The 13,704-nt window shown below is 52.1% G+C and overlaps 1 protein-coding gene across 3 annotated transcripts in view; it reads right to left on the reverse strand.

The window, feature by feature from the left end:
* Positions 1-13,704, reverse strand: part of CABLES1 (Cdk5 and Abl enzyme substrate 1) — an 87,693-nt gene that overhangs the window by 5,336 nt on the left and 68,653 nt on the right. For all 3 annotated transcript variants that reach the window (XM_072949113.1, XM_072949112.1, XM_072949114.1), the window contains 4 exons: positions 12,454-12,550; positions 10,613-10,769; positions 9,453-9,556; positions 460-566 (listed from right to left, as the gene is read on the reverse strand). In XM_072949113.1, the coding sequence (XP_072805214.1) occupies positions 460-566; positions 9,453-9,556; positions 10,613-10,769; positions 12,454-12,550 (465 nt within the window). The remainder of the gene's footprint in view (positions 1-459; positions 567-9,452; positions 9,557-10,612; positions 10,770-12,453; positions 12,551-13,704) is intronic.

Genomic DNA, 13,704 nt, shown 5'->3' on the forward strand with positions numbered 1-13,704 from the left:
GCCTGATTTTGCTTTCGCTGTTTTGCTGACTGCTTCCAGATACGGCTTGGCTGTCACCTCTGGGTGGATGACTGTGGGTAAAGAGTTATCTTCCCAAACTCTGTGATGCCAACTCTTTTCTCTTGTTTTGCCTGCACTTGAGAGAGAGCAGGGAACCGAATGTTCCCTATTCTGAGCTTTCCATGATATAAATCTTACTCAAGTATAAGCCACAGGTACCTCTCCCCACCATATCCGACTGTCGGCTCATGTCAAGGGCGCCACCTCCGTCCTGGCTCCCGGGGCTCTCTCCCATCCAGGCAGCGGTCAGCCAGCATCGGATGAGCCTCTTTTTGCTGAACGTGACCATATTTCATTTCCCCAGAACAACGGAGAGACCCATTGTACAAAACATGAGCTTGGTGCTTGCCGGGAGAGGGGACTAGGGGAAAGTTCGAGTGGGTGCCCATTCTCACGTACCTCCTTATTTTGCTGAGTGTTAACTTAATGTGAGGGAACTTCTCCTTGAAGGTCTCATTCATGTCCTTCTTGAGATCCGAGGGCTTCACATAGTCGATGACAGTGGTCTGTAACAGATTGGGTGACACGGGTCACTCTTAGAATAAGGGGCATGTGTAATAATCCTGAGCAAGTTATAGCCAGCTTCCAACACCACCAGCAACAGGGAGCCTAAACCCTGCTATCAGCAGGGCCCAGCAACGTTTAGAAACCCCAGCCTCCGGACCATCAGGAGTCGGTGCCTGCAGGGAGGTGAGTCCCTCTTTCAGTGTCTGCGTTTCAGTCCGACATTCACACAGCGTGTGATCTGGACTCGCACAGATCTGGGTACAGTCTTCACCAGGCCATCACTAGTCGTCTGACTGTGGGAGGTAAACTTAATGACCCCAAATGTCAGGCTGCACGTCTGTAAAACGAGAACAGTGACAACGCCCACCTCACATGGCTATTTCAAGAAATATGTGAGAAGTGCTCTGGACGGTGCTTAGAATATAGCAAGTGCTCAATAAATGTTGGCTATTGTTTTTTGAATTTTTTTTTAAACGAGGGAAAATATACATAACGTGAAACGTACCAATTTAACTGTGTTTAAGTGTGCAGTTCAGTGGCACGAAGTACATTCACCATGTTGCACAACCATCATCGTCCATCTCCAGAACTCTTATCACCTTGCAAACCTGAAACTGCGCATTCCCTCCCCCCAGCTCAGCCTGGAAACCACCGCTCTACTTTCTGTCTCTCTGAGTTTGACTACTCCGGGCACCTTGTACAAGTGGGATCACACGGTATTTGTCCTTGTGTGTCTGGCTTATTTCACTGAACACAATGTCCTCAAGATTCATCCACGTTGCAGCATGGGTTAGGACTCCCTCCGTTTCGAAGGCTGGATATTAGTCCATTGTATGGACATCGTGTTAGCTATAATTCATAGTCCCGTGGCCCTCAAGTCTCCACGTCCTCTCCTTCCCCTTCCTAATTCCATCCATCCGTAGAGACCGGCTTCCTCGAGCCCTCTGTGTACCTGGTCTCCCGTGGTCCTCTGTGCCTCCCACTTTTAACTCTGGATTACACACATTCTGGCCGGGTCTCACCAGGTTAATCTCACCCCACCTCCTCAGGACTGTACTTTCCAAGGGCTCGACGACGCGTGATGCCTCTCCTGGCTGGTCTCAGGCGATAACCTTTGTCAGGCAAAGCCAGGGAACAAAGAAACCACCCGTCTGTGATGAGAAGGCCTGTTCCCGTAGACGGCTGGCCGCTGCCAGCCTCTTCTCAGACCAGGGCTTGGCCTTTTCCAGAAGACATGTCCAAGGTTTCCTCAACAACTCCAACAAAAGCTGGTGGTTTTCTGTGAACAGCCCCATTCTGAAGACGCTTGGTTGGACATGATTTCAGAAGAGGCACATGAATGCCTCTGGTGTCCCTTTATAACCAAGAGCAGTCTATCACCTGCATGTCAAACCCACACTGACCTTCACAGCACCTTTTCTGCTTCTCTGGTGAATAAAGGCAAACCACAGCTACCTTAACGCCCACAATTCCACCGAGCCTGTTCAGAGCATCCCCAACTTCTGGGTGGAAGTGGACTCGGCGGGTGCAATGCCACGACTTCTTCCTCAGAGCCCTGGTCCTTCCAGCCCCACCAGGAAGGCTCTTCCTCAGCTGGCCCAGGACACGCCCGCTCTGGTAGCTGCCACGTGTACCCACGGAGTGCTGGCGAGCAGCCGGGCAGCGCCGGCGTGCAGACACGTGCAGGCACACGTGGGTGTGCAGTGCTGCTCTGCGGGGCAGAGAGGGCGGGCTGCGCAGATGTGAAGGCCACTTACTGCCGAGGTCCAGGATAGTGGACGCCTTCTCTGTGGAGGCCCTCCAGGACACGCCTGTCGTCTCAGATGTCTCCCCTGGGTTGAACAGGATGTAAGATTTTTCATTTGGGAAACAAGCAGCAGAACGGGGACCACGTCTAACACACTCACCTCAAGCTGGGACCCCCGGCCAATCAGCCAGTTCTTCTATTTCCTAAATTCCCCCCCTCCCCCCTCAACATTCCTGTTCTCCCAGAGACCGCCCCTTCGGTTCTTCCTCTGCAGGCAAAGGTCACAAGGCTTGCAATGACGTGAGCAGGTTCACGCAAAGAGTCTCCAGCTTTTGTTGGGGGCCAAAGCCTGAGGAGTCCCCCAGCAAGGATATTCCGGGGCTGGAGGTGGGGTCGGGGGTGCCTGGACCCCTCCCTGCGGCAACCACAGCAGCTCTGCTTTTTCCTTTCTTAAACGTGGATACACGCAACACTTCTCTTGAAAGAAGGCTCCCGCTGCCGAAAGAAAAGTTTGCAAGTGTTTTCCAACCGCCTCACCTTATAGATGAAGAAACAGAGGGTCAGAGAGGTGACAGGGCTTGGGAGCGGGGAGCACTGCTTTCCTGCTTTTCTGTTCTTAATCAGACCGAAAGAGCAGCGGTTAGGAGCAGCAGCGAGCAGCTCCGGGAGGCTGGCAGGTGGAAAGGGCTGGGTGGTGGTTGGTGGCTCTGCCTCCAGTGAGTCAGGCAACTTGGAGAAAGTGGCCTAACCTCCCTGAGCCTCACCTTCCTCTGCATGAGATAAGAATACCTGACAGGCCGCTTCATGGGTTTATCTCGAAGATCAGAGAGAACAGAATGTACAAGGACACTGGAGAATCTTACCGAGAGCTCAGCAGGGGGGGACGGCAGCAAACTGGGCTCTGCTCCAGTCCCGCTGAGTCGGCGTCTGAGGGTGGGGCCCTGCTCTTGGCCCAGGTGACTTTCATGTGCCTCAGATCCTCCTTGCCTGGCTTGCAAGGCCACTTCTGTAGGATCATCCCCTGGTGGACTCACCTAAACCCCAGGGATTCACCTTCATATAGACTACGGCATGGATATCCAGTCCCCTTCCGAGGTGCCTTGTGGTACTTCCCGACCCCTTTGCAGCTAGGATTCCCAGTACAGCCCCCAGTTCTTCCTATCTGATGCACTGGTGTCAGAGAGCAGAGTTGAAGCAGAGGCTACGCTTCTCTTGATTCTGCTACCAAGAGTCGTGGTGTCCATTCTGCGGGTGTAGACCACAACAGGGCAGCATGACTCTGGAGCCAGCAGCGGTGGCGGCTTCCTGACCATGGAGGTGGCAGTGCTGCCACATCCAGGGCTGACAGCCAGTGCAGATTCCCCTGGTGACCTGGTTCAGTATAATTTTGTAATCATTCCTGAAATCCCAACTTAGCCTCGCCAGTGATTCCATAAACTGTCTGGTGCCCTGTGTTGGATCCCTTTCTTCTTAAACTAGCGTGAGTGGATGCTGTGCTCCACAGCCGAACCGCTAACCGACGCACACGCTGTTTTCCTTGATGGCGTTTACCACTATTGCCACAGAACCTCACTGGGGGCACGTGGGATAAGGCCCTGGTCTGAGGGCGTACTTCCCACATGTCTTCTGTCCTTTTGAGCCGGCTCTCCCTCAGTCGTGCTTTCACCTCTGCTGCTCTGAGCTGCAGCTCAGTGGGGAAGATCCAGACTCTGGAGCCAAACCCCCTGTGTTTAAACCACAGTTTTGCCACTCAGTATCTGGCAAGAGACGGTTGTCCTCTTTCCAGCGATGGGGGTGAGCTGAGGAGGCAGTACTGGGTGGCTCGTTCGTTCTGGCTTGAGAGAGAATGAATTAAAAGGGAGGCCCAAGCTTTGTTCTAGCTCTCCCATCAGTCTACTTGCATGGTTTATAAAGACTCGCAAGGCCTGGGTTTTGCCAATGCATACATGTTCCTATGCACCAAAGTGCTAATAAACAACCTTTGGTCCCCTCCTGGTCTGGGACAGACTGAGTGACCACTGTTTTCAGCGCCACCAAATTCCAGGCCCCGGTTACAAGAAAAATAAAGATTTAAGAAAAACTGAGTAGTGATGCACATACCACATGGATGAACCCTGAAAACTTTATGCTAAGTAAGAGGCCAGAGGCACAAAAGACCACATAAGTGTATGATCTTCATGAAACGTCCACAACAGGCAAGTCCCCAGAGACAGAAAGTACACCAGTGGTTGCCCAGGGCTTAGAGGGCGGGAAGTGAAGGGTGTAGGAGCCTCTTTTAAGGATGATGAAAATGTCCTGAAATTGACTGTGGTGATGGTTGCACAATTCCGTGAATAACTAAAAACCACTGAATTGTACACTTTAAAGAGGTGAGCTGTACGATACATGAATTATATCCAATAAAGCTATTACCAAAACCCCTCTGCTCTCCCCCCAAAACCAAAACCCAAACCCTTAAACAGTAAACAAAACCCACCACGATGCAATAGGCACTGGATTTTTAACACTTACACCAAAAGCTGGCAGGCCTCAAAGAGCCACTGCTCAGCATTTGTGCAGGCGCCTGGCAGACATTCCAAGGAGCTAGGGAAGTTCCAGGGCCCCTTCAAGTCTCCTGAGAGGCACAGCACTGGTGTTTTTGTAATATGAATTACTTTTCTTAGAGAGGGTCCCCCACATTCAGTGAGCTCCAGGCACCTGGACACCTGAGGGCCTGGAAAGAGCCCTGCAAGGGAGGGACCCCCAGGGCTCCACCTGCTTTAGCTTCTCCGTAAATCCCCCTGCAGACAGGTTAAGTGCCTCCAGCACCCAGCTGGCTTTCAGTGAGAAGGAAATATGGCGAGAAAGCAGAGTCCAGTGCCCACAAGGCTGGATTAGTCCTCCTTTTACTGAGTCTTCTGTTTCCTCCTGCTCAGCATCTCCCACCCCGAAAAACTATGTTCTGAGGGACGTTCCCACAACCCTGGGGGGGAGGCAGAGGTGGAAGGAAGGGCTTTTCCATGAGTACTTAGATTGTAATATTTAGTAAATAAAAGATCTTAGAGATCAATCCAAGAGCCGTCCCCTGAGGTTTAGGTACCTACAGGTATCACAAAGGTGGTTCGTCAGCGTTTTTTTTTTTTTTTTTTTGACATTAAAATAGTTCCAGACAGATTTCTCCCCCAGAAGGAAAAGGAAATCCACTCAAAGAACATTAATTTTGTTGGCATTATCTCAGCTCTGTTACTTACTTTCTCCTCTTAATTGCTCTCCACACCCAGGAGGAGGGGAAACACTACCAACTTTGCTGCTAGGTTCCAGTGACAAATAACCAGTCTCCAGTGAGACGTTAATGACAAGCCAGGAGGCGCAGGGCAGGAAGCGCGGTCCCGACGAGGCCGCCCGCCCCCTCCCCGCACAGGGAAACCATCATTAAGCTGAGGACCTACGGGAACCTGCACGTAGCCAGGAGGCGTGACACGCTTTCAGGGTGTGTGGTCACCTTCTAGAAACCTGAAGACCAAAACCACGGGGGCAGTTGCCATTTGATTTCCATACTTGCCCTAGGAATTTTTTTTTCCTGGTTCAAAACCTCTCCTTGGCCCCTTCATGGTGGCTCATTTGGGGACTGACTTGCTTGGATCAAAGTTAAAAAAATACGACCTGTAACTACGAACGTAAGTGCTGCTTCCACGTGGTCGTAACAGGCTTCTTTCTGAGCCTCGTCCCAACGGTAGCACCGAGTGGCCTTTTAATCTTATACCGAGAACAAACACAAGCAAAAATATACACTCAGCTACATCCTGGCTGGTTAACGTCACCTCCACTGTGACTCAGAAAGCCCACTCGTAGGTATTTGCCCAAGAGAGATGGAAATGTATGTCCACAAAAGGACTTGCACACGAATGTTCCTAACACCCCGAAACCGGAAACAACGCAAATGTCCACCAACAGGAGAAAAGATAAACAAGTGAGGGTATATCCAGACAGTGCAAGCCTGCTTAGCAATTAAAAACAAAAAAACACAAAAAACGAACTACTGACACTGGCAACATGAGTGAATCTCACAGATACTAAGTTGTTTGAAAAATGACGGATTAAAAAAAAAAAGGCACATAGTCTATGGTTCTGTTTATACGAAGGTCCAGAAGAGGCAAAACCAATCTTTGGTGACAGTTTTCTGGGAGCCCGGGAGAGGGGCGCCGGAGGGGGGCTGCACAGGCTTCTGCCAGGGCTGACATCTGCCTACAGGGGTGCCCTGCCCACGACGATGAGGGTTCACCGAGCAGCAGGAAGGCTCCAAGTGGGATCTGTCTGGGGGGAGCGACTCCCACCCACCCACAGGCCAAGATGTGCCCCATTCGCTGAAAGAGGGCCTTGGACGGCCTACAGCTCCCTCTGTCCACCTTGGTAGCCGGCACCTATTAACAAGTGCAGCGCCCTGGGCACGGGGCCAGGTTAGCGGAGAGAGTGCCAAGATCATCGTTCCATGGACTGCCCCACCTGTGTATGCATGTGTGCGTGTGTGTTTAAAGGGCAGGGACTGTCACTCTTATAAATACCCGTTTTACACAAAGTCAACCTCTTGCACACTCATGCACGTGGGTGTTCCTCCCAAGGCCTGGCAGGACTGCTCCTTCTCACCCCTCGGCATTCACTTTTGATGCCATTTCCTCAGGGGAGCCTTCCTTGAGACCTGCCTCCAGCCTCCACCCTTCCCTGGCAGGTCCACCACTTTCCTAGGAGGCTCCTTCCTCAGCTTCCGCACCGGAGTGACTTGTCTGCTGTTCGGTCTCTGACTTCTCCGCTCACTGTAAGGTTGAGGAGAATGGGGGTTGTGGCTGATTTGTCCTCCAACATATAAGGAAGCACCTGGCCTGGCACATAGTAGGACCTCAGTCAACACTGGCTGGATGACAAATCCTATACCTGTTACCAACACACAAAATAAAGCAAACAAACCAAAACCCCAACTCTTACTCCCAAAGTTCAATGCAAAAATGCACATGAAACAGCCCTAAAATCCACGTCTGCTTCTAGACAGGCAGTCCCCCCAGAACCAGTCTGAGGCTCTTTGTAACTCGCCATGTATCAAAGTACCAGTATCTGTGGCCAGCATGGCTGACCAGGCAAATGCAGTTCATGAGCAATTTCATCGTCTAACAAATGGCCAATCACAGCAAGCACAGGCTGCAGATTCAGTGTGGTGAACTGAGAAATGACCCACTTGGGACCATAAAACGAGGAGGGTGGGACATACACGCTCGCTGGGCAGGTCACGCAGCACACTGTCCGAGGAGGGAAAATGATCCGTGCGCCCAGGCACGCACACGGAGACCACAGCCCAGAACCTCGACGCTCACAATTAAATCATTTAAAGAAAGGGGGAAAAAAATCAGGGCTGGCACAGGCCAGACACCTTCTGGAGAGGTCAATGTTACCACCAGACAGAGCGTGTCTACAGAGGAGCTCCCTGCCAAGCCCCAACGCCAATCAAAAACAGTGCCCCTTCTGAGTCTCCTGGTTACCCAGAAGTCTGTTAACCTGTTGGCCCAGAGATCATTTTCACATCGTACCTTGAGGTCGGGGGTTCTGCCACTGCCACTGACACGATGGCTGAGGGATGTGGATTCGGGGGTGCGGAAGGAAGAGGACTGAGCCGAGTTTTAGCCTCAGCCCCTAACTTCCTGTCTGTCAACTGTGACAGCCCCACTCAGACTCCCTGAGCCACGGTTTCCTGCCCGAATTAATAAATGAAGTGAACTTTAACAAATAAAGCAGTGAACAACAGGAAGAATCCTTACTGCTGCACGAGTCCCCGTCTTTCAGTTGCCCCCTGCATAACGCCAGCGCAAGGACTCTGGTCATTTATCGGACGCTTACTAAGTGCAGGCTTATATTATATGGATAAGCCCTGGTTTTTAGAAAGAAGTAAATAGTCTAACAGGTCATAGGGTGGAAGAAAATAACTTCACGTGGCTCTGGTCCTGCTTTCTGTGTTAGGACGGGAGAGGCAGCAGTAGAGCACTCGGGGCAGTTTTACATGAAAAGCCTTGGGCAATTCATTCTGACTCAGTGCGGCGTTCTAGAATGCTCTCTCAACTGTCTGCCACATTACAAGCGGGTGTAGGTTGAAAGTAACTGGCGAGGGTCTGAGTTCTGCCCGGTGTGATTTTAGCCACTTGCCAAGTGCTCCGCAGGGAGAAGGGTAGGAGGCGGAGCCCCAGTGCCGGGAACTCTAAGCTTAAAGTGAGTGCTCAGGTGCCCGCTGAGTGCATGAGGTGAGGTCCTGCTTTGGCTTCTGCAGACACAAGAGCCTAGAACAGAAAAAGGACCCTCTGCTCACTCCTGAGGCCAGGGCTTCTGACGACAGCAAGGGAAGCAGACCAGGACGCTTTCAGCTGCGCCCGCCCCGTCCAGGCCCGGCAGGGGGCGGTGGGGGCACCCTGGGTCAGCGCTGTCTACCTGCCGGCGTGTGTGGCAGGCCTGGCCCGGCTGGTTTCCCTGAAAGCCTGGCTCTCACAGCAACCCAGGCTCTGCCCACCTCCAAGTCAGGGCACGTCTGCCCACCGCCAGGCCCCACTGGTGAAACTGCGGCCAGAGTGGTGGGAAATGGTGGTCAGCCAAAAGCAGAAACCAAAATTACACAAAGGGAAAAACAGGAAGGGACCGCGAAATAAAAACAGCAAGGAAAGGTTTTGCATTTAACACCCACATTGTCCTACTTTCACTTTCCCAGGAGATGATTCTGTCATCCAGAGCCCGGTGCCAAATGTTTGCTCAGAGTGTGTGCAGAGGCCTACAATCACCATGAACTCCGAACAGCTGAACTTGAACTCAGCGCTGCCAGTGACGGACGTGATTGGTCCCCCCTACCCAGTGGGGTCAGTGGATGTGTAACCTCACAGGTGAAGCTCCACCCTAAGCAGCTTTCACAGGCGTGGGCAACCCAGCCTTCCCACGCCCCCTGAGGCAGCGTAGGTGCTGGCAGAATCCTGGATGTAAGGCGGGTGCTGGCCCCTCCCTGAGTGCCCCACACTGGGGGGTCCTTAAGAAGAACCCGGCAGAACAGTGTTTGAACAAGCCCCCAACTCCAGGAAGAACCTCTCCGAGGAGGCTGAGGGGGTCAGCTCACCCTCCATCCCTTCCCGCTACTCACCATGTACGAAGGGAAGATCAGAACTCGTTTGTGCTTGCCACAAGGCCACTGGGGGTCATCCAGGAGATTTGGGTCATAGTCCATAAAGTCTCCCAGGTCGCTGCCTAAGGATGACATGCAAAACGATAGTCAGGGCCCTGGACCTCCCAAAGCAGAAGCAGCCAGGCGAATGCCAAGTACAAAGTCAGACTGAAGGCTGGCTTCAGGTTACTGGGCCCAGAATCGCATCAGCCGCTCTGACCATCAGCAGACGTCTCTGCACGCCAATGAAGCATATCCCCGCCACAGAGGGGTTCACCAAACACTTAACACTCTGACATTTTTTCCACTGTAGAAAATCATGCGTTTATCTTCCTGACCCAGGAGAGCACAAAAACTCACAAGCGTGAACAATGCTGTAAACACTCACAGATTACAAAGCATGGCACAGGAAAGGCTCACTTTCTAAACCTGCAGATCAAATGGGCCTCAAGTTGCCCCACGTGAGAAGCACCTTTGGTGTGAGTACCTCCGGGCAGGCTGTGGGGTCTGTATGAACACAAACCAGAGCGGACGCCAACGGCAGGCAATGACCAGAGGCGGCCGGAACATTGAGACAGTGCTTCTGAACTCAGCACCTGGACAGGCCTGAGGAATGTCACGCTCAGCAGGAATTTCTCCAAGAGTGGAAATAATCCTTCCTCACAAAGTGTTTTCCCCTGCGTCAGTTCTCACAAAGGCTTGTAAAGACGGAAGATTCAAGTCTTCTGTCAGCAGCTGAGTGAACTCACCCAATATGAGAATCACCTGATCATGCATTTATGGCCCAGTTATTTGAAGAATGGCCAAACTGGAGCACTACGAAAATGCAGGCAGGAGCCAAGTAACTGGAGAGATGAGGAGCTGAGTGGCGGAGAGAAGCCGGGAGTCCGGGCATCTCCCCTCGTGGGAGCTTAGGGCTGACGATGGAGGCCTCTCACTAGAGAGCGCGCCCCGTGGCCTGCTTGTGAGCCTGCGTGGCCTGAAATCCGCCAGAAATCCCAAAAGTCACGTCACCTGCGGGATGAGCTCACGCTCCTGGGGCACCTGTCCTCCGATCTGCACACGGGGAGACCCAATCCACACTGTCCACCAGGGCACCTCCTACCACGACCCCTCCAGACCAGCCGGGCCCGGCTCACCTGTGTCGAGGCCGCCCTGGGTGCTGCCTGCCCGCCCTATGGAGAGGCTGCGGTGGCTCAGGGCACGGAGCTGGGGGCAGGAGGCCGTGGAGTCTAAGGTGTTTCTCCGCGCTCCAAAGGCATTCGTGGGTAGCAGAAACTGGGTATAAGAAACAGTCTAAAAGGTGAAGACAAAAAACAAGCCAGTGATTACTCCCAGGCAGGGTTAGGTCTGCGTTCTGACCAAGCTGCACGGGCACCCAGCGCTCAGGGCTGTGTTCTCTCCGTGGCAAGTCTGTCCAAGGAGATCTGAAGGGGGACATTTGCTCTGGCACTTGTTTCTGCCAAAACCTAACTGGGCTGACGTGAGGCCGTCTATAGTTTCAGTTTATCCCACTAGGCGTGAATATTCATGTGATGGGGCAGGGGTATTAGTGTGTCTGATAACAAGGTGCTATCTGGGAAGTTGCTGGGGTGTTTGCTGTCCGATCCAGGAGGCACATTTCATAGCACCCTTTATAATCCACCAAGCGCAGGATTCCAGCACGTCAGGCCCCAAGCGTCTGATCGGGTAGCGTGCCCTCCCGTCTCCTCTGGCAGAAGCTGGCTCTATGGCGCTCTTCTCACTCCATCCTCCCTCATTCCTCCGTGAACACTCAACCTTCAGGAATGAGGATACATACAACACATGCTTTTCTTTTCACCTGCTTGGGGAAGCATGGCTCACACCCCACTCCATGTGAGCTCAGGGCGATGCCATTTGGACACAGCGGGGACCAGCCGTTCTGCGAGAAGGGTGACAACAGCTAGTGGTGGTGGGGAAAGTTGTCTGCCGTCCCAGCAGCTTCACCTACAAGCAAACTACACTGGGACGACTTCCCCAAAGACATACTTGCATTGTCTCCAGAAACAGGCTTTGTGAGAGAGCTCACGAAGACTGCCTAGATCCAGCAGTAAAAAGTCAAGTTCGTATTTCAACCCTCACTCCTCGGACTTCAGCCCAGCAGCTCAGTGAGTTATGGATGAAAGAGGGATGTCACAGCCCCTCTGCTCAGTGTTCAGCCTCTTAGGACCTTGGGAAGCCAAAGACCCTGTGCAGTAGTGGGAATGCTGCTTGGGGTCGCCGTGAGTTAACACATCAAACCATCTGTCACTCCAGCCTGCAACATGCACGTGTGTGAGGAAAAGTAGTCCCCCTAACCCACAGTTTCTGTTGCTCATGGTCTGAAAATATTAAATGGAAAATTCCAGAAATACACAATTCATAAGCTTTAGATTGTGTGCCATTCAGGGCAGTATGATGAAATCTAGCGCCATCCCGCCCAGGACGTGAATCACCCCTTTGTCCAGTGCGTCCCCCTCTTCTTAGTCACTCGGTAGCTGTCTCAGTTATCAGAGTGGCTGTCACGGAATCACAGTCCTTGTGTTCAAGGGACCCTTATTTTACTTCATAGTGGCCCCAAAGCACAAAGTAGTGACGCCAGCAATTCGGATATTCTTTTATTCTGCCTAATTTATAAATTAAACTTAATTTTAGGTATGTCTGTATGGGGAAAACATAGTTTGGTATAGGGTTTGGTACCATCCAAGGTCTCAGGCATCCGTCTCGGAACGTATCCCCTGAGAATAAGAGGGGTGCTGGTCAGGATCTCGGATTCCGTTATAAACAGCATTGGTGCAGAAATAGCTGTGGGGCTTTTTAATCCATCTGCAGGCTGGGGAGCTGGTGCCATTCACCCAGGAACGTGCCCCGCACCTAGTTCCCCACCACGAGGGCGGCTCGCGGTCCCTCATGCAGCCTCTGCCACCTGACCCTGCTGGCGCCAGCCCAAGCCCGAGGCCTGGAAGCCAGGCAGCCTTACCTTCCCATCGGCTCCCAGCTCCACGCCTTCAAGGCCGATGATCTCCTTCAAGCTCACGGCTCCTGCTGATTGTCTCCCTCCGTCCAACTTCAAATCCCTGGGGGGGACAAGCCGAAGGAAAAAATGCTCCTGTTTGCACCCGAAGGAGCCATGGTGATGCTTACTGTACAGGGATACCACAGTCACACTCACAAAAATGACAGTGCCTGCCTGGTGGGACCCTCTCTTTGTCCTTCCTTCTCAGTAGCACTTTGTGGGAGTTCCACCCACTTTGATATAAACGAAATCCAAGTGAAAAGAGGGCCTGAAGATGAAAGTCAGGCTCAGAAGCCGCTGGGTGACCAACATCCCTTCCCGCTCAGCAAGGTCCCTCTGCTCTTAGACAGTCGGCTAACAGGAGGCCGGGGGAGACCACCTCTCCCGGCCACCCCCTACATTAGACAGGAGAAAGAAGTTCTTATCGTTAACAGTTCTCAGGCTTATTACTAGTAATGAAGGAATTAAAGCCACAACAGCCACCCCAGCTACCTGCCAGGCCACTTAAATGATTATCTTTCTGTAAGAGAACGATCTCCAGTATTAACAGCAAGCGTTTACAGAGCGCTTCACAATTTACAAAGACTTCCACACAGCTTCTCTTTCATTCTTTAAGATGACCCTGTCACACAGGCATTGCTGTTATTATCCTATTTTACAGACGAGAACAACAAGGCCCAGAGTAGGTAGACGGCTTGCTGAGGTCACCGTGAGAGTCAGCTGCAGAGACTGGGTCTGCACCCTGTGCTGTATCTAGTGCAGCATGTTGCCTCAGAGACACAAGACGGTCTGGCTGTGGCTATGCTCAGGACTAAATGCTCCCATTCTCAAGGACAGTCCACTTCCTTCCAGCAGTTCTCAGAGTCGGCTGCATATTAGAATCACCAGGGATATCTGACAACCTGCAGGCACGCTTCAGAGATAACTGCGGGTTTGGCTGCAGGCCACACCAGTAGAGCAAATATCGCAATAAAGCGAGTCACCAATTTTTTGATTTCCCAGTACATATAAAATTATGTATGTACTTTACTATGTCTATTAAGTGTGCAATAGTGTTATGTCTCAGAAAACAATGTACATATCTTAAATACTTTACTGCTAAAAGATGCTCACCATCATCTGACAATGCAACGTTGCCACAAACCTTCAATTTGGAAGAAACAAGTTTCAATGAAGCACAACGTAATGGGATGCGCCTGTCCTGTGCCTGGCTCC

This window comes from Vicugna pacos, chromosome 24, assembly GCF_048564905.1.
Source record: "Vicugna pacos chromosome 24, VicPac4, whole genome shotgun sequence".
In the NCBI taxonomy this organism is placed as follows: domain Eukaryota; kingdom Metazoa; phylum Chordata; class Mammalia; order Artiodactyla; family Camelidae; genus Vicugna; species Vicugna pacos.